The sequence below is a fragment of the Oxyura jamaicensis genome, chromosome 8 (genome assembly GCF_011077185.1).
Source record: "Oxyura jamaicensis isolate SHBP4307 breed ruddy duck chromosome 8, BPBGC_Ojam_1.0, whole genome shotgun sequence".
NCBI lineage: Eukaryota > Metazoa > Chordata > Aves > Anseriformes > Anatidae > Oxyura > Oxyura jamaicensis.
In genome coordinates this window covers 10,887,659-10,909,672 of record NC_048900.1, presented here as the reverse complement: position 1 = coordinate 10,909,672, position 22,014 = coordinate 10,887,659, and the positions used below count along the sequence as shown (strand labels likewise).

Genomic DNA, 22,014 nt, shown 5'->3' with positions numbered 1-22,014 from the left:
AAAGTTATGGAGACTTTCAGGCTCTTCCATAGCTGATTTCCCTATATTGATCTCCCTTTTCTGTTCAGAAGGGCTTTTTGCTTCTGCAGGATGGATATTACCTCGTATGGGGAGGAGGAATTGAGAATTGCTATGAAGTTGTTCTATGAGCTGCTAACGAAGGGAATTAAATTAGCAAGCAGGAGCCTGCCAGGCAGAGCTTTGGGCTGTGGCCGGGTCAGTGCAGCTGGCTCCAGCTCCCAGCGCTCCGCTCCTGCCCTGCGAAGCCGCTCGGTGTCTTCATGGCCGGCGCCAGCTTCAGTATGGCGCTGATCAGCACACACCACGGCTGGTGCTGAGGCTGCAGGGGGAACAAGGCCTGGAAGGAGCCACTTGTACAGAACACAAAGAAAGGAGCGTTCAAGGGCAGGATGGATGGGGCTTTGGGCAGGTGGGAGGTGTCCCTGCCCATGGCAGGGGGCTGGAACGGGGTGGGCTTCAAGGTCCCTTCCAACACAGCCCATTCTGTGGTTCAATACAAGTGATGTCAGCTGTGCAGGATGTAACAAAAAGACTGAGCACAAACAATTATTTTCTGAAGGTGGGTAGAGCAGCATGTTTAAAGGAATCCCTTTTTCGTACTTGAGATGAGGAAGAGGACTTCCTCGTCATGAAACCACACTCAGAGGGTCGTTAAACTCAGCTTAGCTGGCCCTTTAATCACTAATTGATGAGACGGGGCTTCTAACCAGTGTGATCCAAAATTGAGGGGAAGAGGGATAAATGATTACTGCAGATTGTGGACAGATGCTGGCAGTGTTGTAGCTGCTGATCAAAGCAGAAGCAGTGCTCGTCACTGGGAGCTTGCCAGAAGGCTTGCATTGCTCTCCAAAATCCAGCAACACACGTGAAATGTGTTTCTCCTTCAATTCCTTTGCTGTCATATAAAATGATAGCAGCCACATGGTTGGTAGTGAGTGAGCAGATTCTAAAACATCCTTTGTGGGGCCAGGAAGAGACTTTATGGCTTCTGCTTTATGGGGTGGCTGCATAGATCCTGTGTGCAGCAGCTGCCTGGGCTGGGTATCAGTAATGGGTGTCCAGACAGCCCAGGAGTGAGCAGCACACGGCGGTGAAGGTGTTGGAGTTCATGGCCATTGCTGCTTCAGCCTGTACTGCAGGGACAGCCCCTTGATTTTGACCATATTAATTAAGACCTGTCTGTCGTGAAGGCTTTTTTATTTTTCCAGAGTGTGTGTGGTGTACATAAGAGTGCGCTAAAATCTTTAATGAGGAGGGACTTTGTAAAAAAGAACTACGCAGAGCTGCTGGATTTAATGCTCAGCGGGTAGGGCCATGCAATAGGTTATTCTGTGCAGTGATTTTTACCGACAGGCATATTATTTGAGGAAAAGGTAGAGTGCTGTTCCCAGGCTTGATAGGCAAGGTGCTACCACTCACCTGACTTTCCCTTCCTGTGCTAACAGAAAAGCTTGCAGAAGCTCAGCGCAGGTTCACTACTCTTCGGACGGAGTTACAGTCAACTTTGGACGCACAGAAAGAAGCCAGCGGGGCTTCCACGCTGCAGCGGCGCAGAAAGCCGGTCTTCCACCTGTCCCACGAAGAGCGTGTCCAGCATAGGAATATCAAAGACCTGAAATTGGCCTTCAGCGAGCTCTACCTCAGCCTCATCTTACTGCAGAACTATCAGGTACCCAGCAGGGGAGGTGCTTTGACAAAGCCCTGCGTGTGTGTCTCTGTGCTTGCGTTGCCTTCACTCGCCTCGTTCAAGTCAGTTTTCGATTTCATTTTGGCTCTGGGGTCCCTAGACAATTTTAAAGAAAGGACAAATCCCTCGCAGACAGCAACATAGTCCATGTTGTGTTTTGTTGAGCTGGAAATGATAAGCTGACCTGCAGAAGGACCTTTGGTCCTCATCCTTTTCTGGGCTGTCCAAGCCCAGCACCCTTGGCACGAGCCTGGTCACAACAAGAAGTCACTGCAGGGCCGCCTCCTTCCGCGGTGCGCTGCTCTGTGCGGGGCCAGGGCTGGGAAGGTGGGGAAGAAGCTCTCTTATCTAATATTTGTAGTGGAACTTGAAATGCTAGCGTACTGTTTCCTCTTGGAGTTACCATGGTAGTAACTCTGACCTCTTATATCAGAATTTCTTGTTAAAACATCCATTTAAAATAATAAATGTTTGTAATTCTGAAGAATATGGGCTCATTTGCCTGGAAAGAAGTATGAGGAAACAAATCTTTAGTTGTACGTGGATTTCCAGCAGGAAAGGGCACAATAAATATTGCAGACAATGGTTTTGTTCCAAAAATTTGAAACTTTTAAGATTTTTTTTTTTTTGCTAGACTTATTCTGCTTGTAAATGTCTGGTGTTTATTTGTTTTGGCTTGTTAATTAAGAATGTTTGAACTTTAATTGTTTAACTGAAATTTGCTAGAACTATATTTGGGTCTTTACCACCACTGATATCACGCTGGAGAATTTTACAAAACTGAATTTGCTGTAAGAAATACTTGAATATACCACTCTGCAGTATGGACAAAGCTGGATTCTTCCAAAATTCCCCGTGTTAGTACCTCTCCTAAAAATGATGCTGTGTCACTGAGCACTTGTGTACATGCTGCCAACGCTTCCTCATGCCAGATACCTCACCTGGAATTTCTTTGCTTTAATACCGGGTTTCCAGGTTGGAACATCCTTGTCCAGCTTGCACTTAGAACAAGCATCAGGCTGCCTTAAAGGAGAGCTCTCAGGGAAGCGTTGGGACCATCTCTGACAGCCGTTATGACTCCTGGTTGTCATGGGGTGAGCGGACATCCCTCCATGAATCCCAGGCATGGATTTACAGTTGCTGAAGCTATCTGTGGGTTTCTTAATAAAGCCCTGTAACAGTTAGAGACAGCTTCTAGTTCAAGATCAAAGGCAGAGTATCCGTAGCTTTTCAGGAGTGGAACAAAGCAACACTGACTGCTGTGATTTCTTCCATTTCTTAAAAAAAGCTCTTACTTCTGGTTACAAAAACTCACTTCTGAGGCTTGATGAAGAATTTAAATAGAGGATGACAAGTCATTCCTCTGGAAAAACCTCTCCTACTCTACACTGACAAAAAATGCATCCTTCCCACTTACATTTTTACCTTTTCCCACAGTGAGTCCAGGAGCACTGTGTGTATGCTAAATTTGATGTAAAAACCATCTGGATTTGATCATTTTCAGTTTCCAAAGGGACAGAGCTTCTTTCTACAGCATATTTTCAAAGAGAGAATAAGAAAATTAGTTCAAATTGGTATTGAAGCTGAGGACAAGGAGTAAGTGTACTAAAACAAGCATAAAGCCAAATCCCAGAATACTCATTTTAATCACGTTTGAGCTTAGAATATAAGAATTAGAAATATTCAAGGCCTTGCGGTTTTGGAGAGGGAAAACAATAGCCTGGTGGGAAGATGACAAAGCTGAGGCCTTCAAGTAGGGGATCAAGTGAAGTCACCAGGGGCCTTCTAGATATCCAGCCGGGGCTTTGACAAAGTGCCGAAGGCTGGCATTGGGTTACCGAGGAAAGAAAATCCACGTGGAGCAAATTCCTCAGTCCATTAGCACTAAAGCAAGAGCAGAAGTTGCACGCATTGATTCTTAAGGTACACAAAGCAAACATAAAGTGAAACTGTAACTTTGGGCCAGCTGGTACTTTTTAAAATTACCTATGATTAAATTTCCATTAAAAGTAATTTATTAATAGTAATTTAGAACTTTTGAGTATGTTCATCTATCACCTATTTAAATGAAATACTGTGTTTCAGAACAAACAAATCTTGAGAAATTAATGTATTACATTCATGGGGCAAATAATGGAGGCTGACTCTTACTAAACTGCTGTGTGTTTGCCTTGCTGGTGCATTTAACCAACGCACTTGTATACGAGCAAAGATTTTGAGTCTGCTGTTTCACCCTACTTGATGTTGCGTAATATTATTTGCACTGTTTTTTTTTCACCTTTAATGGCAAAGCATGTCATTAGCCATTTTGCTTCAACAGATTCAATTAGCAACCTTCAGAAATGGAAGTCAGGCCTGGAGAAGGCCCCTTGCCAAATTCAAAGCGTATTGAATAGCAAGAAATGCAGAACCCGTGACTGTGTAGATGGCACTGGGCTGTTCTCGTTCGGTGTCATCGCTGCGGTGCCATCTTAACCCACGGTGTTTTTGTCATGCCATCGGGGTGGCAGGATCTGTGGGCTCTGCTAATGTCATCACAAGGCGGTATCAGCTGAGGCTGTGGAGCAGTCTCGGACCCAAAGCAGCATTTTGTTGCATCTTATCCATTTCGAATTTATGAAATAGTGATCTGCTCTCCCTGGGGTGGGATGCTGGCTTTTCCGATAGAAAGTAATTAAAGTCTCTTGTCTGCAATAATGCAGATCACTAATGCATTGGCTTCCGGCTCCCATCTCCCTAGCCTCATTTCCCCACCTATATGGCAGGGGTCTGGTATTAAATCACTCTGAGCATAATTAGATTGAAAATAATTTCAGCGAGTAGTTGGCGCCTCTCCCTGGGGTATTGGATTCTGCGATTTTCTGTTTTGCTTTCCAAGCCACTTTCTAAGCTTTTTTTTGAAGCGACTTTTGCCACGGTCTGTCTGTGTTCCTGCTGCTGCCCGAAGGAAACGCAGAGCCTTTCGAGAGGTGTTTTCTGTGCAATGAAACACGATTTCAAATGCATCTCGTCACAGCAATCGCCTGCTTTTAATGCAGCGTGGTGAGCTTTGCCTATCTTTGTTACTGCCCATTACAAGAGTCTTGGGTCGGGGCTGGTATGTAACTTGGAAATCAACCATCGTTTTTTTTCCCTTTAATGTGGCATCGTGTTCTTATCCCCTGCGTCTGCAAGCCCAGACTAGTTTTGCAGGCATCATGCGATGCGCTCTGTGAGAGCGTGCTGTCCAGGGGATGCACTTCTCGGGGCTTCACCTGCAGCGTTTAAAGTTTTCACAAGTTTTCTGTTGTACCAGGATTTCCCTTCTATAGTATGCTTATTCTGCAAACTTGATTTGAAACCAAAATAAAGATTGAAGGATCTAGAAATCAGTAGCCTAGTCTCTTCAGAAGGGGAAAAACCCTTGAAAGAATTAATACGTGCCTTGCTTTGGGTGAGATGGGACAAAACATGCTCTTTCTGCAGCTTTCTGTTTTTAAGAGCTCATTGCTGCTCATGTAGAGACCAGTTGTAGTGCATGTGGGATATACTCAGTCTGGTATCCATGCAGAGGGAGCATTATCCTTTATAAAGGGTACATAACATTTCTAATAAAGTGATAACACAAAGACTTCCTGACAGTAGGTGCAAGAATTCTGATTCTTCTTTTTCCTTGCTGGAGCTGGCATGTAACCAAGTAACTTTCTTCTGAGCTGACTGAGGCTAAAGGCCAGTAACTGTTCTCTTCGTCTGCAGAACCTGAACTTCACAGGCTTCCGCAAGATCTTGAAGAAACATGACAAGAACCTGGAGACGACACGAGGGGCGGAGTGGCGGGTGGCCGAGGTGGAGGTGGCACCCTTCTACACCTGCAAGAAAATCAATCAGCTTATCTCCGAAACAGAGGTAAAGATGCTGCTCTGTGCACTGCTCTTCTTGCAACTATAAAACAGTGTGTTCTTCTTCACTACTGCTTCCCATTAGGTCTGCCTATAGCTTGTATTCACCACTAAGGCAACTGTTAACTGATTTTAAATTGCCACTGATTTCTGGCATTGCCTACATGAATTTGTGTACGGTGTCCTCAGCTGGTAAATTTTCACTCTGAAAAGCTAACACAGTGTTAGCTTATATCATATAATAATAACTGGATGCGTTATGGTAAGCTTTTCATATCTTTGTTACAATATATTGGAAGAGCATGGGGTCAGGGCTCAAATGTAACTTGGAAATTGACTGTTATTTTTTGTTTTAATGCAGTATCATGTGCTTATCGTTAGCATGACCTTCTGCGATGTGTGTCTGTATCTCCTTAGGAAGTGGTGACCAATGAGTTAGAAGATGGGGACAGACAGAAGGCTATGAAACGTCTGCGTGTTCCACCTTTGGGAGCAGCTCAGGTGAGCAAGTTATATAGCTGAGCTTCTTCTGCAACTTGTCGAGGTGCCAAATTAGATTTGACATCGGAACAAAGTAGTGAAAACACGTGGATATGAGCATGCTCCACAAATTGCGAGGGGGAGCATGGCCACGTAATCTGCTTTAGTTCTGGAAAATACAGAAATAGTTTTTCCTAATGCATGCAGGCAAGGTAATGAAGGGGTGAGATGAATAACAAAGGGAAATTCATGCTAGTAATAACATACGCTTAGTGTTCGTGTGGTCTGGAACATTTTTTGAGAACCACTGAGATGCCCAAGCTCCGTTTCAACACGGCATGGCATCAAGATAGGCAAAAATATTACGCAGCCTTTTCAGTGCCACACTTCAGAGAGGAAGAGTGCAGTCAGAGATGATAATTGTATCCCTCATTTTAAATTTATTCAGCAAACAAATCTAATTTTGCTGATAAACCTGTTCAGTCCCCCTTAACTCCACCATTGCTTTGTTCACAGCCTGTACCAGCCTGGACTACATTCAGGGTTGGATTGTTCTGTGGATTGTTCATTGCACTGAACGTGACTGTCATACTTTCAGGTGGGTATCCTCAGCAGGAACCATCTGGCTCCAAAGCCCCGGTATGGATATGCTCTTGTCACTTAGTGGGGGCCTAGATCTGAGCTGGGTGGTCAGCATGTTCTGGGTTAAATCACTCGGAGTCAGAGCACACTGTTGTGATTATTAGGGCTGCTCAGTAATAGGTTATGTCTTTCTCATGTTACCTACACGGATTTTGAACTTGGAATGTAACTTGGAATATATTGTGATCTGTTCTTATTTCCTCCTTACTTGTGGAAGGATATTCTGGAAGTGCAAAATCCATGTCTAAAGACTTCTGTTACTGTTCTGTGAGCACACAGTCCTCTCCCACCTTGAGAGAGGTGTTTGTAGAACTTAACTTTTGCATAGTACTGGTTCCTTACAGAGAACGAGAACAGACATGGTGATGTGAACACCTTGCCGCTCGGGACATTTTCATCAGGACACGTGGGAATGGCACAAAGCTGCGCCAGGGAAGACTCAGACTGGAGATTAGATTAAATGTCTTTACCATGAGGGTGGGCAAACACTGGAACAGGCTTCCTAGCAATGCCCCAAGCCTGTCAGAGTTCAGGACACATTTGGTTAATGCTTTTTGGTTAGCCCTGAAGTGGTCAGGCAGTTGGACTTGATCTTTTTAGGTCCCTTCCAGCTAAACTATTCTATTCTATTCTATGTGGAAAGTTGTAGGATTTCAATGCCTGGTGCTTATTAATGGAATTAATTGAATCTTTCTTGTTGGCAGATTTTGGCAAGGTTGTTGAAAAGCTGGAATAAATTATTGCACTCTCAGACTTTGGTTTTATTCTGCTTTGCTCCTTTGGAGTTCAAACTTTCGTTAGAGTAAAAGCCATGTTGGTACTGCAGGTCCAGATACGGTCCTTCATCACAAGCAGCTTTACTGTGTGTGATTTCAGTAGCCTTGTAACTGTGTTGCTTAAGCAGTGCAAAGGAAAATCATCATATAAACTCTTGCAGGGAAGCCCATGTCTGTGCTTTGTTTTTAAAGAATAATAAGACATTTATAAAAAGAATAATCAGATATTTCTGTAATTTGATCCAATCTCCTGGGATAAAATTTCTTTGTTTTTAGAAGATGTTTGCAAGTACTTCCCTTTTGATCTTAATGTGGTAGAGGCAGAAAGTTGACCCGTCTATGTGAAGGGTCCACTGAACATGTAGAAACTGTTCTTTATTCATCGTATCTTTTGTTTGTGTAACTTACATGTTTGATCTCTGTGAGGTGCAAATAGGACTGAAGCCTGATATGTTCATTTTATCTCAGTAGTAAGAATGAAGAAGTGATACAGTTGTGAGAATGAATTCATAAAAATGATTAAACCTCTAAAGCAGATGTTACTAAAACAGTGGAATAATTGGTATGTTTGTATCAGCAGACATGACCTGATATCTGTAAGTTGCTTTAGATATTGGGCAAAAACTGTATTCTAACTACAAATTTTGTTTTTAATTGGATATTACTTGCAAACCTCTATGCTACTTTTGCCAATTTAGTTTTATGATCTGATTGACTGAAGTAGGGTTTTAGAGTTCTATGTGTAGAATCTGTAAAACAGCATTAGAACATGACCATGAGTAGTAAACTGCATCAGTATTGCCTGAGCTTTAGGCTGGACATTAGGAAGAATTTCTTCACACAGGAGGTACTGAAGAGAAGTGAGGACATGGCACTGAGGGACGTGGGTTACTGGTGGGACTCAGTAGGTTGATGGTTGGACTTGATGATCTTGAAGGTCATTCCCAACCTAGATGGTTTTATGATTTTATGATTTTAAAAGTAGAACAGCAACATTTTATAGAGGTGAGTTGACTGTGACCTGGTGTCCATTGAAGGCTGCAGCTGCTACAGGTGGATCCCAGGGAAGTGTCTCCCTCGAGCATAAATCTCACTGTTTCTGTATCAGCATCACTGTTCTGTTTCTGTATCAGCCTCTGTTTCTGCCTCACTGTTTCTTTATCAGCTTTACTAGCTGCCAATTTAATGTGTAATTGGGGTTGAAAGGCCAGGGAAATCAGTGTGTGTTTTATTAATCAGAAACCTACAAGACTGCGCACAAAATCTGAAGGCAAGTTACTGCTCTTGCTGCAGCAGTGCTCTGTCTCTCGTTTGGAAAGGAGCATGGTGGCAGGGCGAGCTTTGAGCTGTAAGAATGTGGCTGTGCCGTGGCATTCGCGTGACTGAGTGTAAAATCTCTCCGTGACAGTAATGACTGAATCAGGGAAGTGGTGTGGGCCTTTGTCATCGGGCACGCACAGTCTTAGGGCACTCACGTGGAGGACACTTGGCCTTAGTTAGGTGAGTAATCTTGTTCAAATGTTGTAAAATGAATGCACAGATATATTAAAACACATTTGAGGCAACACGAGTGTCTGCACAGTTCGGTTGTGGTGGTGTTGAGATTGTCACCAGGGAGATCTTCCTCCCTGAACACCTCGTGAGGAGCCCGCATCTGCCAGGACCGTTTGGTGTCAGTTACTGAAGGGGCGAGTTAATCCAACGTCACGTACCTGCTGACGTGGGGAAGTGACTTGATGTGCGGTGTTGGATTTAAGTGGAAACAATAGATAAATGGAAAATCTCTCTGCCTCGGGGTTGGGTACAGACCTCAGGGCTGCATGATGGGTTATGCTGAAGCTGTGGTCTTAATCTGCTCCTGTATCAGCACAGCTTCTCCGGAGGGAAAGGTCAGGAATGCAGTATTAAAGCCTTCCAGGGCTGGGGTGGGGTGTAGCTGCAAAGCAGGACAGTTTCCCCCAGTTCTTCCGCTTCCCTCAGGCCAGATCCCTTCCTTTATTTGTCTAAGCAGAAATGTCTGTAAACTCAAAAATAAAAAAAGGAAAATGTTTGAATTTTCAGACGTGGTTGAAAAATGTTTCATAACTGCACCTTAGCTCTGTTTTTCCCTGATGTGCCTGTTACCAGACGTTGCGTTTTTCCACCCTCAGTCTGACTAGCTCAAGCTACACAGAAGGTGATGCAGGAAGAGGAGGTGTGATTCTAAACCCTGAGATGCTGGAGAATGCTTTCAATTCTCATGGCACTCGAGATGGTTCCTCTCACCCTGACTGGCCCCTTGTGGTTACTCCTTTTGGCTGAAGCTGGCGTAAACGTGTCTGTGCTGCACCGTGAGTTTGAGGCTTTGTAAGGCTTTGCTGGACAAAGCCCACAAAAGCCTTGCAAGCTGGTCCTTGAGCTGCTTCTGCCAGACCATGTAGCCGTGGTGAAGAACATGGTTAAATTAGGAGATGTGAGAAGGGAATCACATCTAGACCTTACACTGAGGAAACTGTGCTAGGTAGGGCCTTGGTGTCAGAGGAAGGAGTACACAGAAATACTCATAGCGTCTGTCCTTCCACAGCTCAGCTCAATGCATCGTTCCATATCTGCTTTTTCTACAGAATCAGCTGTTGTTCAATACTGCAGTTAGGATCTTCTGCCACCCTGGGAGTACAGAAACAAGATTAGTGGCATTGGCTGTGGAGAGCACATGCTGTATTGTCATGTTGAACTATGTTCACCACAGGATAAGCCTTTGTCTTGCTGTTCTGTCTCAGATAGCACAGTATATCTGTTCTGGTCTGTCTGGGAACTTTTGCACTTCTTATTCAATATTTTAGGGCTACTGTGGCCTGTTTAAGCAACTGGAGGCATTTCAGATGAAAATTTGTTTGCTTTTTTAAATCTGTACTGAAGCCTCATCTCTTTCTGCTGCTTCTGCATCTGTTGCTTCTGTCCAAACTTTGACTTTTCTGCCTGAATCCAATGCTCTCTTTAGGTTATAAGTTTAAAGCAACTGCTCTTCAGTCATTGTTCCTTGCACCATTTTCCTCCATAATTTGATGTGATATAAAGTACAGGTGAAGTGCCTTACAGGTACACCTTCTGTGAAGAAAAGTTTGAAAAACTCGGGGCTGTAATTCAGGCAGGAGGGTTGTGAAGATAAATTTTCAGCATCAATTCTGTAAAAGTGCCTGTTCTTTTCTGCTTTTAAAAGGCATATGGATTAGGAATGCCCAATGAAAACAAAATATAGGGTTTGAACACTTGTATTTCAGCTGTGCTTTTCTCATAAAACTCAGATCAGGCAATGGAGGGACAGTATTTTGCAAAGGGACTTGTGCTAGAAAGGCTGCTGGTTTATAGTGCAGCTGCTCCTTGTTTGAAATTAAGCAAATCTGTTTTCAGAACCCTGTAGACTGAACAAAGGAAGAAGCAGACTTCCCATATTGTTGCCTTGCGTTGGATATTCTGTTTGGGTGCGGCTGGAAATTATGTTGCTGGCTATGAATATGTATTACATTACAGTTGTATGGACTTTGGTGATCAGGCGCAGTTGAGCATTGTTTTAAATGCTGTAAATTGTATTTCTTGGTTTTGTGGGGAGCTGAAATATTTGTGTCTCGGTCTGTTGAGATTTTTTCTCCATTAAATCAGAACTTTTAAGTGAATATAGAGATGATTTATGCTAGTGCAGTCCCTTGTGCCTGTAGTGTGAGACCGGGGACTTGAGATGCTGTTAATGACCTGACTGCAGAAGCTGGAGAGCAATTTTTCCCTAGAATAGTCATAAATCCTCTGACAGATTAGGCAAAAAGTCCTCCAGCTGCTATATGAGTTACAAGTGTACCCTGTTTTCATGGGCTGTAGCCGAGTATCTGAGAACCAGCAGGAGGAAGTGGAGCACAGGTTTGATTTGTGACATGCCTTGTGCTATCATTACGGCTGTTTCATCTTTTCCTTTGTCAGGTGTGGCTTTTATAGAAGGACCAAATGTGTGGCCACTGGTGAGAATCTATCGAGGTGGCTTTCTCCTGATAGAATTCCTCTTTCTCCTGGGTATCAACACGTACGGCTGGAGACAGGCTGGAGTGAATCATGTCCTCATCTTTGAACTCAATCCCCGCAGCAACTTGTCCCATCAACATCTCTTTGAGGTAAACAGAGTAGGTTGTTAGGAGTGGCTGAGCTGTGCGTATCAGGAGGATAAATCCTGCACCATTTCCTGGCAAGGAACTGTAACACAATTAGAAGAGGAAGTTGCTGAAGTCTGATTAGATTACAGGATTGAGCACTGCTCTCCCTTTTCTTATAATGAGAGTTCATTGTAGGATTTGGAGTTATTTTTTTCACAAGGTATCTGTATTTTTTTCTGTCTTTCTGTAGATTGCTGGATTCCTGGGGGTTTTGTGGTGCCTGAGCCTGCTGGCATGTATATATGGTAAATTCACCTACATCCCTATGCAGGTGAATCCACTCATCTTGTACGGCTTCATGTTGCTTTTTCTCATCAACCCTACCAAAACCTTATATTACAAGTCCCGTTTTTGGCTGCTCAAACTATTGGTAAGTCTCAAATCTGATTTTAAAATAAATAAATAAAAGATAAAAAGCTGTAGCTGAGCTGTAGCAGTTGAATTATATACAAACATCACTAATCTTCAGGAAAGAGGAGTGGTATGCCATTGTACGTGTGTGTAGTCATAGAGCAGACCTGATAAGGTATTAACTGCGAGGATGGGGTTACTGAAACAACTTCTGCTTCTCCCTACAGCTGTGTCATTATCTTATATTGCAGGTAGTTGCTTGTAATCTTCATATATACAGCTGCATATAGCTTTGTCCCTTAATGCAGCAAAACAGTTTGGTTAGGGTTGTGGGGCTCCAAGGCACAGCTGCACGGGTGCTTCTCAGACCCAAATGGGAGAGTGCCAACAATGAGAGGGTTCACTGGTGGACAGGAAACTTTTGCAAAGGTTGCTGCTTATAAAATTATGTTCTCAGGTGTTTTTTTCAGCAAAACTGTTGTGGCCTTAAACAAAATTACTCCTTTAGGACCCAGCTCCTGTTTTCCTCTGGTAAATCAAATGTGAATATGCATGCTATATCGATGTTCCAGTTGTAGGTGGGAATCCAAAAGAACAGCTTTCAAACTTGTTGGATGGCTCTTCGGTTTCTTCAAAAACGGTTGTTTCACTTGTTTGTCCCCACCCTGAATGCCCTTTTAAATTAACTTCCATCAGTTTGGCTCCCTCGATACCTCATTCTTGCTAGAACTACTCTGAGAGCATTCGGCGGAAGAGAGTTGGGCTGGCTGACGTTATTCGTAGAAACATTTTAATGCCAATTAAGACAATTAACTTTATCTGGATCATGACGGAGATGAAATGTGGAGTCATGTTTCAAGCGTATGTGTCTGCAGTTCTACACCCAACTAGTTAAACTCTGTGTGCTTACCTCTGTTATTTGATTTGCTAGGTTTCTACTGTTTCAGTTTCTCCCTTTTTGCCTTCCAGCATTCAGCCACCTCTCACAGATGTACCTTTTAGTCCCAAGCCTCATTAGTCTTACTGCTGTCCCTTGGTGCTAGGGGAAGTACCGGCAGTGGTCTGTGTGAGCAATATTTGTGCTAATTTACCTTAATATCTTAACGGGGTAAGATTCTCCGTCTTCACAGAGCTTCGCAGCAGCTTCCCAGTACCTGCTCTCTCTAGACTATGCTGCAGTCTGCAGCACAGACGTGTCTTTCATGTGCGGAGACCAATTCATCCCAAGGTTTCCTGGAGAGAAAAGCTTCATCAAAATGCAAGATCACCTTAATGGTGGAAAATGACACAGTACTTCTGTGTGTCAGGGGGAAGGGGAAAAAAGGCCAGACAGACCACATAGCTGTTAGGCTTTTCTAATTCTTATCATATGCAATTGGCTGGCCGGGTGTATTTTATTTCTTCTTTTGCCAGCAGCTGTCTGGGTGAAAGGAGGTGTAAATAGTGCAATTCTTAGAAATGTACTGTTCACCCAAATTTTGATTTGATGAGTGTTTTTCTTCACATTTGATATGCTTCATTTCTGGCCAAAATGGAGCCTTGTGTACTCAGCGTAGCAGGGCATTATTGGTACCTCCAGTTTCTCTAGAGCCAAATCAGGAGGATACTGCAGAGCTCTGAGGCATTTTCTGATGGCGCTAGGAGGCTTTCTGCATCCACCTGTGCTTGTTGGAGTTCATGAGTGGGATTTGTTTGATAATCCCCGAGGAACCGCAGTTTACTCCTTCATTGATCTTCCTCTGGATGAAAACATTACTTAGCTTGTAGTGAGTTGAATTCCTGTGCCAGACCCTTCTCTCTTGCCTACGTGGCATCCTGCTTACGTGAGCGTTCCTTGCTTCCGCTGCCAGGCGAGGAGCCTGCTGAATGCACTTGTGTAGGCTGAGGGAAGCAGCTCGCCAAGAGGAATCAGATCAGAGCGCAGAGAATGGCATAGCATCCCCATACCGTCCTCCCTGCAGGGTGCTGGAATGGGGAAACAACTGCAGGGAGCATAGCTGCGCGAGGTGAAAATCTAGGAAGTGTTCAGCTCTAGCTCGACTATCTGCTGTCTCAGCGCTTACTGAAGCTGCAGTAATCAGCACCAGAAAGTCTGTGGGTTGTGGAACTGCGCAAATACAATTGCAACCGATCGCTTGAAGCTTAAGTTTGTCCCTGGCTCCCGGTGTTTCATGGCTTTATTCTTGGAGCCCATCTTCACTGGGGGGGTGTTGCAGGCACTGCTGAGCTGGGCAGGTGGGTTTGTTTGTGGAACAGGGGTTTGCCAGCGGGCAGTACCGGCACCTTCCGGCCACTGGGTTGTGCCTGGGGCAGCGTGCAGCAGCCCTGGTCAGAAACCACAGTGGGGTTAGGAGCGTTCAGACAGCAGCGCCCGTACTTGGGGAGTGTTGGTGGAGGGAGCAGGGCCTTAGCTGGGTTATCTGCATATCTGCTGACTCCTCGTCTGCTGTCGCCTTTAGGTGGAAAGCTTCTGCTCTTAAAAGCTTTATGCTGCCATCTGACAGTGTGCAAGTGTCTCCATTCAGTAACTAAATGGATTTTTTATTCCTTCTTATTTTCAGAGATCTATCTGTAAACCTTTTCACAGCTCATTTGTTTTAGTTGGTCTTTGTTTCAGAGGAAAAAAAAAAAGAACTGTGATTCTGTGATTAAGCAGGGAGAAGATTATTGTCACGGAGTGCTAGGAAAAGGGAGGATGGATTTCTTGAGGAGGACGGGTGCTCTGCCTTGTCATCTCTGCAGAAGCTGCTCCACAACAGGGCAGCTTTGAGAGCAGAGCTCCCTAACATCCGAGCTGTTGTGATAGGTGCTGTCCTACCAAACACAGTGCTTTCTGGGTCAAGGTCCCTATCTGCAGTTCAATGCCACTGTCTTGATCCCTTATTTGGCTTTGAAATGTAGGACCAGAGCCCTAAATTGGCATTGCGGGCTGGATGGGAATGTGCCAGTCCTTTCCTGGGTTTCTGTAGCTACTTGCCTTTAGGTTAATAAGGAGAGCAATGTAAAGATCAGTGTTAGCCTGTGCTTTCATTAATGTAAAGGTTCATAAATCTCTGAACTCCAGGATGATGCTGGTGCTGTCTCTTTGAGAAATTGGCCGTTAGTAGCTATAACTAACTGGGCAGGGAGAGCTGTAATCAAAGGTAATGGACCATGAAAACCGTCTGGTTTGAAAGTGGCAAAACTGCTGTTGAGGCTTAGAGGGAAAGTGGACTGGGATGGAGAGGGAGTCTAACTGACGCTTAATAGGATTTCCTCTGCTCGTTATTTAACTCTTCCTGTGCTAGAGGGCTTGGGAGATCCAGCTGAGTAGCAGTGTCCACTGGTACAGCTTCTAACACCAAAGAACAGCTAACAAGTTAAGTAAATTGAGCCACAATCAGATTAATGGCCAAGCTGTGGGGCTGTAAGCTAACTGATATTAAGTGTGAGGCAGAAGATAAGTGTGGAAGACGTCAGTAGCTATGACATAAATGCCTCAAATGAAGTGCTGATCAGCATGAGGAACAGTTGGAGGAACTGTGCCGTGCACAGCTCCTACACAGAGACCCCAAGTTTCTGGGAAAGAGCTTGGTTGAAGGAGGCTGGGCTCTTTCAGGTGTGGAAAAAAATAAAAATAAAAAAACTCGGGGAGTGAATAGGAGAAGAATTAGATGTCTGAAAGCAGGATTTTTATTTGTACTTCAAGTGGAGAGACAGTTATCTTTCGTTTTTCAGCAGGAGCAAAAGGTCAGCAGTAAATCTTGAAGCGTTTCTGTTACTTCCATATTTGTTCAATGCTGCGATGTCCTGCTGCTGCAGTTAGGTGTCTTTGCCACTGTGTCATATGAATTATTCCTTTTTCTCTTGACAGTTCCGAGTGTTCACGGCTCCCTTCCACAAAGTAGGCTTCGCAGATTTCTGGTTGGCTGATCAGCTCAACAGCCTGGTCGTCATACTCATGGATCTGGAGTACATGATCTGCTTTTACAGCTTCGAGGTTCAGTGGGAGAACAATGCTGGACTTCTGGCAGATACAGGTAGAGAAATGCTGATGACCCCGCGAATGCTGTCAGAATGACCTGAAAAACACCAAGCAAAGCAACTTCTTAGGCATCTGTTTTGAAGAGGCTTACCAGTGACATAGGAAGCTAAAATAATTGACATTCCTTGTAAACATGCCATTAGAGATTCTACCGTTTCTTGCTTCCATCCAGAGAAATGGCATTTCACATCAGTGTTGGTTTCCTAACTCAGTTGTTTGGCCTGACTTGCATATTCGTCAAAGGCTGTAGGCAGAGCACTTCTTGACTGGAAAGACAAAACACTTTTCCTGGCATTGTTTTATTTGAGTCGTTTAACCATGTATTTGCTTTTAGCCTGTTGCTTAGCATGAAAATGAGCTGTGTAAGGCCGTGAACCACAATGTTTTGTGCTGTACCCTGGTTCTTCCAGGCACCATCACCATACCCTAAAGCAAGAGAGGATGGAGAAACTTCCCTTATTTGGTGCTTGTTCAGTTAGAGTTGGTTCTGTGACACCAAGGTTGTTGATGCTGTGCCTCTCTCCTTTCTAGTCAGAAGAGCCCCAGAGTTGGCAGACTTTGGCCTTCCAGTCGAAAAATAGTACCTGGCTCCTACTGGATCAGGCTGTTTTCTTTCCACCTCAGGCAGTGACTGCTGGCAAATGGTGTTGTCTGATGGTTTTGACACTTGCTATGAGAGATTGTAGTATGCTTCGATAAGCATCAGAATTTGCTTTGTTTTTCCAATCTGATCTTTCTCTTCCCTTTAAGACAGTGTTGGAATTAACTATTTATAAAAAGAAAGTTACAAAACAACTGGGTGGATAATTGTTTGTCCTCCAAACACTGGAATAACAACACAGTGCTTTGAAATAATTATCAGCTAATGAACCTGTCTCCATTAGTGTGAGTAAGAAACAAACATTTGCTAATCAGTGGGGTGTTTATTTTAGAGGTAGTTTCCTCTCACCCCAGTTGCTCAAGCTGTGTTCAGGCTATGCTCTGTCTTCATTTAAAATATTAAAATAATAATAAAGAAAGCCAAGAAAAATAAGAAAAAAAAATACTGAAAGCTGTTTTCTCCTATTATAATATGCAAGAAAAAATAAAAATGGGTCAAGGACATCTTAGACAAAGTAGTCTTTTTGAGTTGTCCTGCTGGGTTTAGGAACGCTCTCCCATTTATGCACAAAAATTCAGTCGAGAAGGCCTCGTGTAATTCCATCTTTAATTTGATTATTCGCAGCACTGCCAAAAGCACAAAGTAAATTTAAAAATAGATTATTTCTAATCTTCTTGCATGTTAATTACACTGGCAGCAGGGAAAGAGTTAGAAGATTATCTGTCTGGATGTGTTATTGATGTCATGTCACCTGAATAGCTGCAAGATAGCGTAAAGGGCATCGGAATACTCTCCGAGTCTCGCTGTTCTGAATGTGTGTGCACGTACGTGTGCAAGTTCCCGATGTGTGTGTGCATAAGTACGAGACGCGGATGGGGCATTGCCCTCTCAGGTACTGCTCTGACAGGAAGGAAGACAACAGGAGTTCTTAAACTTACTGACTCTGTATCCCTGACGCTTTTTTTTCTTGCAGAAAATCAGATTTGTTACAGCTACTCCTACGGAGTGAGAGCGGTTGTCCAGTGCATCCCTGCTTGGTTGCGATTCATCCAGTGCCTGCGCCGTTACCGCGATAATAAACGGGCCTTTCATCTGGTTAACGCTGGAAAATATTCCACCACCTTCTTCGTGGTGACATTTGCAGCCCTCTACAGCACTCACAAAGGTATGGGTTACTTTGGAAAGTCATTTACCTGTCAGTCCCTGCTCCTTTTGCTTGCCAGGACACCCACTGGAAGGAACCCTGGTGGACCACCTCAGTCACTTTCTTACTGAGTTAGGTAGAGTGACAGCAATATGAAAACACAGCATTGGTTCTTGGCATTTAAATCACTGTTTTTTGGTGCTGAGTTGGTTTTCCATTGGTGGCTCTGTGCTGTGAAGAGTGGTCGTGGTGTGTACTTGTGTAAATCTCCCGCGTGCAGCTTCGGTGCAGCCAACAAGTCTTACCAGGATTTTCTGTTTAGTAGAACATCTTGGGCTAAGTCATGGGATTTTCCTCTTACGTGGGAGAAATTTAGAATTTGGCTTCGCTTTGAAGCATGAATTTGTCTTTTGGCACCTGTGAAATATCTCAGTGGAAAGTCAAAGGGCTGCCTAGCTTGCAAAGAGTATTTTGAGATCTTCCTTTGGGTATTTTTTGCATACGCAGTGTACTTATAACTGTGATTCAGAGTGTCAGAAAGAATGTTCAGGTTTCTCTCTCAGAAGGAGGAAACTGAAATAAATACCTGTCAGTTCTTGCTGTGACGGGAGGCTGGATGGAGGATGTATAAGGAAAAGGAGGATGTAGGAAATTCTTCTCCCTTGGCTTTCATGAACAACTAAAGTCAGTCTATCATTCCTGGACACAGGGGGATGTTCACAGTGCTGGGAAAATGTACTCTGGATTTTTCTGCATGTTTTTATCCATGTTTTTTCTGCAGCTGGCAGGGAGTTGTTTCCAATCCATTTAACTGCAGATTGAGCTCTGATCCCTAAGTTCCCCATCTCCCTGGAAACGACAATTACTTGATTCTGCTCTTGTTCTGAAGGAAAAAGCTTTTAGTTTCTGCACTTCAGGCAGTCGCCCTGCCTTTCATTGTTCTGAAGTCCTAAAAGCTGTATTCTTTCATTTGAAAATAAACGCCTCCTATATCTACAGGAATTAGCAGCTACACACACTGGTGAGCAACTACTTATCCTGAAATATGGCTGGGGCAGGGCAGGGAGAGGTGTTCAAGGTATGCTTCTACTTAACGTGCTGGTTTTGGGGAGGGGGAGCAGGGTTATTAGAAACCTTCCTGTGGCCAAGAAATGGCTGTTTTGAAGTCACACACGTAACGTTTGCCAAGCCTGGCATCCTAGTGGCACAGAAACGCCCTGGGGCAAGCTGAAGGTTGGAAGTTGGGAGCTCTGCATCCAGGTGCATGCACAAACCCGCTGCGGGAGCATCACTGGCAGATGGTGTTGCAGCTCATCGCCTGGCTCCTCGTGCATCTCCTTCCTGCTGCCACATCTGCAGAGCTTGCTCCCATTTGAAGTTGCTTGCTCGGTGCCATCCTGCAGCTCCTCGCTCCCAGCCCTGCAGCCCCGTTAGTCACAGCTGCTAAGCCGTGAGATGAGACAAATACAGATTGCCTGGCTGCAGTCGGTGCTCGTATGTTTTATATACAGTGCTTGCTTTTAGGAGGCTGATGAATGCTTCTCCCTCGTGTGGGGGCACCCTGGAAGAGCCTCCTGTGGGAAGGCTGGGGTAGGTTTGTTTGGAACAGGAGGAAAACCAGCATCTGTCAAAACGTCCTGTTTAAGAACTTGACCTCATCTTACTCCCCTTGAGGTCTGTGTCCGTGCCAGTGCTGCTGACCCTTGTTCTTGTAGCTGCCATACACAACTGTTGTCTGCTCCTGGGATCTGGCAGGGAGGGGGCTGTAACGAGGTGTTTATGAGCCCTCCATGGGCTTGTTCCAGCTGCCAAGAGCCCTTGGTGACTCCCAGCTTTGGTCTGTCCCATTCCGTTAGCGGCAGTCGATAGCACATAGCTGCTGCTATCATGCAAAAAAAATTTGGAAGCTTCCCCCTGTTTGGAAATTACACATTCACACAGCTTTTGCAAATGTCACTCTGCCTGGACTGGCAGTGATTTTCAGAGTGCTGCCTGAAGACCTTGCTATGCCTTGTCAGCCCTGCTGGCTTATTCCCGTGCTGCCACAAATGCACTTCCTAGTCTGCTGGATCTGTTCTAACTTCTTTCTTCGGTTAAAATCTGTTAACATTTTATCCGAGTGCTTTGCATGGATTTCCAGTTCCTTCTGAACTTGGAGTCAGATGGGCTGTTACCGAGTGTTTACGATGTTCCTGTTGGAAGCAGAAGCACTGCTCCCCCACGCTTTCTGTCTGCCTAAGTATAGCAGAGACAAACACTCATCTCTTATTTACAAAACAACTGCTGGGACTAGAGATGTTTGCTACTAGGAACAAACACAGCCCCAAACAAGTGTCAGTTTGGTAAAGATCCTTGCTACTGGGACCTGTTCTAAATTTCAGTGAGTAATGAACCTGTTAATTGCTATTTTAACAAGAGTTTTATTTAAACAGGCTTTCATGCCTCTGTTTGCAAGTCTATGACTTATAAGTCTGGAATGACAGCTTTCAGCTGCCAGGAGAAGAGGGTAATTTGTGGCCTTTTCTTGGGAGGTCAGGTAATGTACACCAGCCTGTTTTCCTTGGGAGTCCTGGGGAACATCACAGCCCTCTGGGGAGGGTTGTCTTCCTCCCCAGAGTTCGAACAGTGAATAATTTGTAGTTGCTCTGTAAGTTCTCAGTTTTGTGGCTGCCAGCTGCGTGAAGATGGACTGTGTGGTTAGGAGGGTTTGTCGGCGTGGAAAGCCAGCTAATTCGTACAGAGCGCACTCATGGCGTTGTTGTGCTGCATTTTCACAGAGTGGTTGGAAAACAACTCGAGCTAAGCAAATGTACAAATGCCACCTTATTACGTACGGCTGATGTACGCAGCATATGCGGTGCTGCCTTTTCCAAACCTGCCGTAGGTTTGTAAGGTTCCCCTGTCCCAGTGATACTGTAGGCTTTGGACTGGCATTTCAGTTTCCCCAAAAGATCGCTGTTCAAGACCTTATATTGCTTGGGTGGTGCATTCTTTCTTCCCTTAGAGAAGCCTTTACTTTTCTTCCTTCTGATTTGGATGCAAAATGCAACTTTCTCTGCTTTTTGCAGTTGTAATGATAGACCCAGAAGATACCAAAGTAAATCCTGTTGCGTCTTGTCTCCCGAACTGGCACTCCCACAGTGCTGGAATCCGGCTTGTTTACAGGGCCCCCTCCAAGCTATCATCTCCTGAATTAGGGACGCTTAAGCGAGAGTCCCTTACCGTGGGACTCGAGCAGGCAGCGGCTGCATGCACGAGCGCTAACTCGAGCCATCCGCTTCGCCGCCAGCTCAGGAACACGACCGCGTTTCGGGGAAGACAGCGGGAACCAAAGGGCAACTGTTGCTAAGCTCCCAAAGGAAGAATTCTCAGTATTTTTATATCGCTCAAAGGAATGGGAAGCAAAGGCCGTGTTCTGTAAATAATAGTCCTCCGGGATATGTTTGCCCAGGCAAATGAGGCAGATCTGTAACTCTAAGCGACCCAGCAACTGCAGCCTGTGCCTCCCTGCCTGGCCGCGGCGCGGCGGAGCAGCCGCCTCTGTCCTCGGCTCTTCCTCCCTTTCCTCTGCCTTTTGGCACTGCCAGTGCTCAGTGGCTTCACCCAGAGCTGGTCTGCTGAACATTGCTTTGCTGTAGGTAATCCATACAGAAACCTGGGTGCCCCTGGGGAAACCAGCGATTAAGTCCCAGTGCTTCAGATCCAGCGATTGTATTTAGGAGCTCGGCTCCTACCATAGCACGTTGAGAAGCAGTGCAACTGGAGTTGTGTTGTGCACGGAGACTGCTGGTTGCTTCTTGAGCATTGTGTGTGACACATGTGCTCACTTTGTTCTTTGTAAAATGCAACGCCTCTTGCTTTTTCCAACTGCCTCTCATTTTTCTCGTCTCGATGCTTTTTGCTCCCGTGGTGTCATCTGAAATATCTGGCTCGTGTAGAATACAGATTTGGCTTCCGTGCTTGAGTAACTAAGCTTCTTCAAGTGCTTCCATCATTTTCTTGTTTTGTGTGATTTGCAGTTTGAGCATTTGTGTGCTTACCTTGACTTTTCAGCAACAGCGAAGCTCAAGCACAGCTGCTGGCTTAGAATTGGCTGTATGGGTTTGTATCCTTTAACTGAGGGAAAGATGTAGTGTTCTATGTGAAGCTTTCATCGCCAGCGTGATTCACACCCTGTTTCGTGAAATCATTGTGGAGTGGGTGGTACCCAGCTGTTTAATGACCTCTGATTT

General features: G+C 44.7%; 1 protein-coding gene across 1 annotated transcript in view; it reads left to right on the top strand.

Annotated features, from left to right (window-relative positions):
* XPR1 (xenotropic and polytropic retrovirus receptor 1) overlaps positions 1-22,014 on the top strand; it is a 100,627-nt gene that overhangs the window by 67,335 nt on the left and 11,278 nt on the right. Inside the window, exons 4-11 of the mRNA XM_035333204.1 lie at positions 1,467-1,690; positions 5,444-5,593; positions 6,004-6,087; positions 6,583-6,664; positions 11,436-11,623; positions 11,853-12,032; positions 15,867-16,032; positions 17,612-17,803. Of these exons, the coding sequence (XP_035189095.1) occupies positions 1,467-1,690; positions 5,444-5,593; positions 6,004-6,087; positions 6,583-6,664; positions 11,436-11,623; positions 11,853-12,032; positions 15,867-16,032; positions 17,612-17,803 (1,266 nt within the window). The remainder of the gene's footprint in view (positions 1-1,466; positions 1,691-5,443; positions 5,594-6,003; positions 6,088-6,582; positions 6,665-11,435; positions 11,624-11,852; positions 12,033-15,866; positions 16,033-17,611; positions 17,804-22,014) is intronic.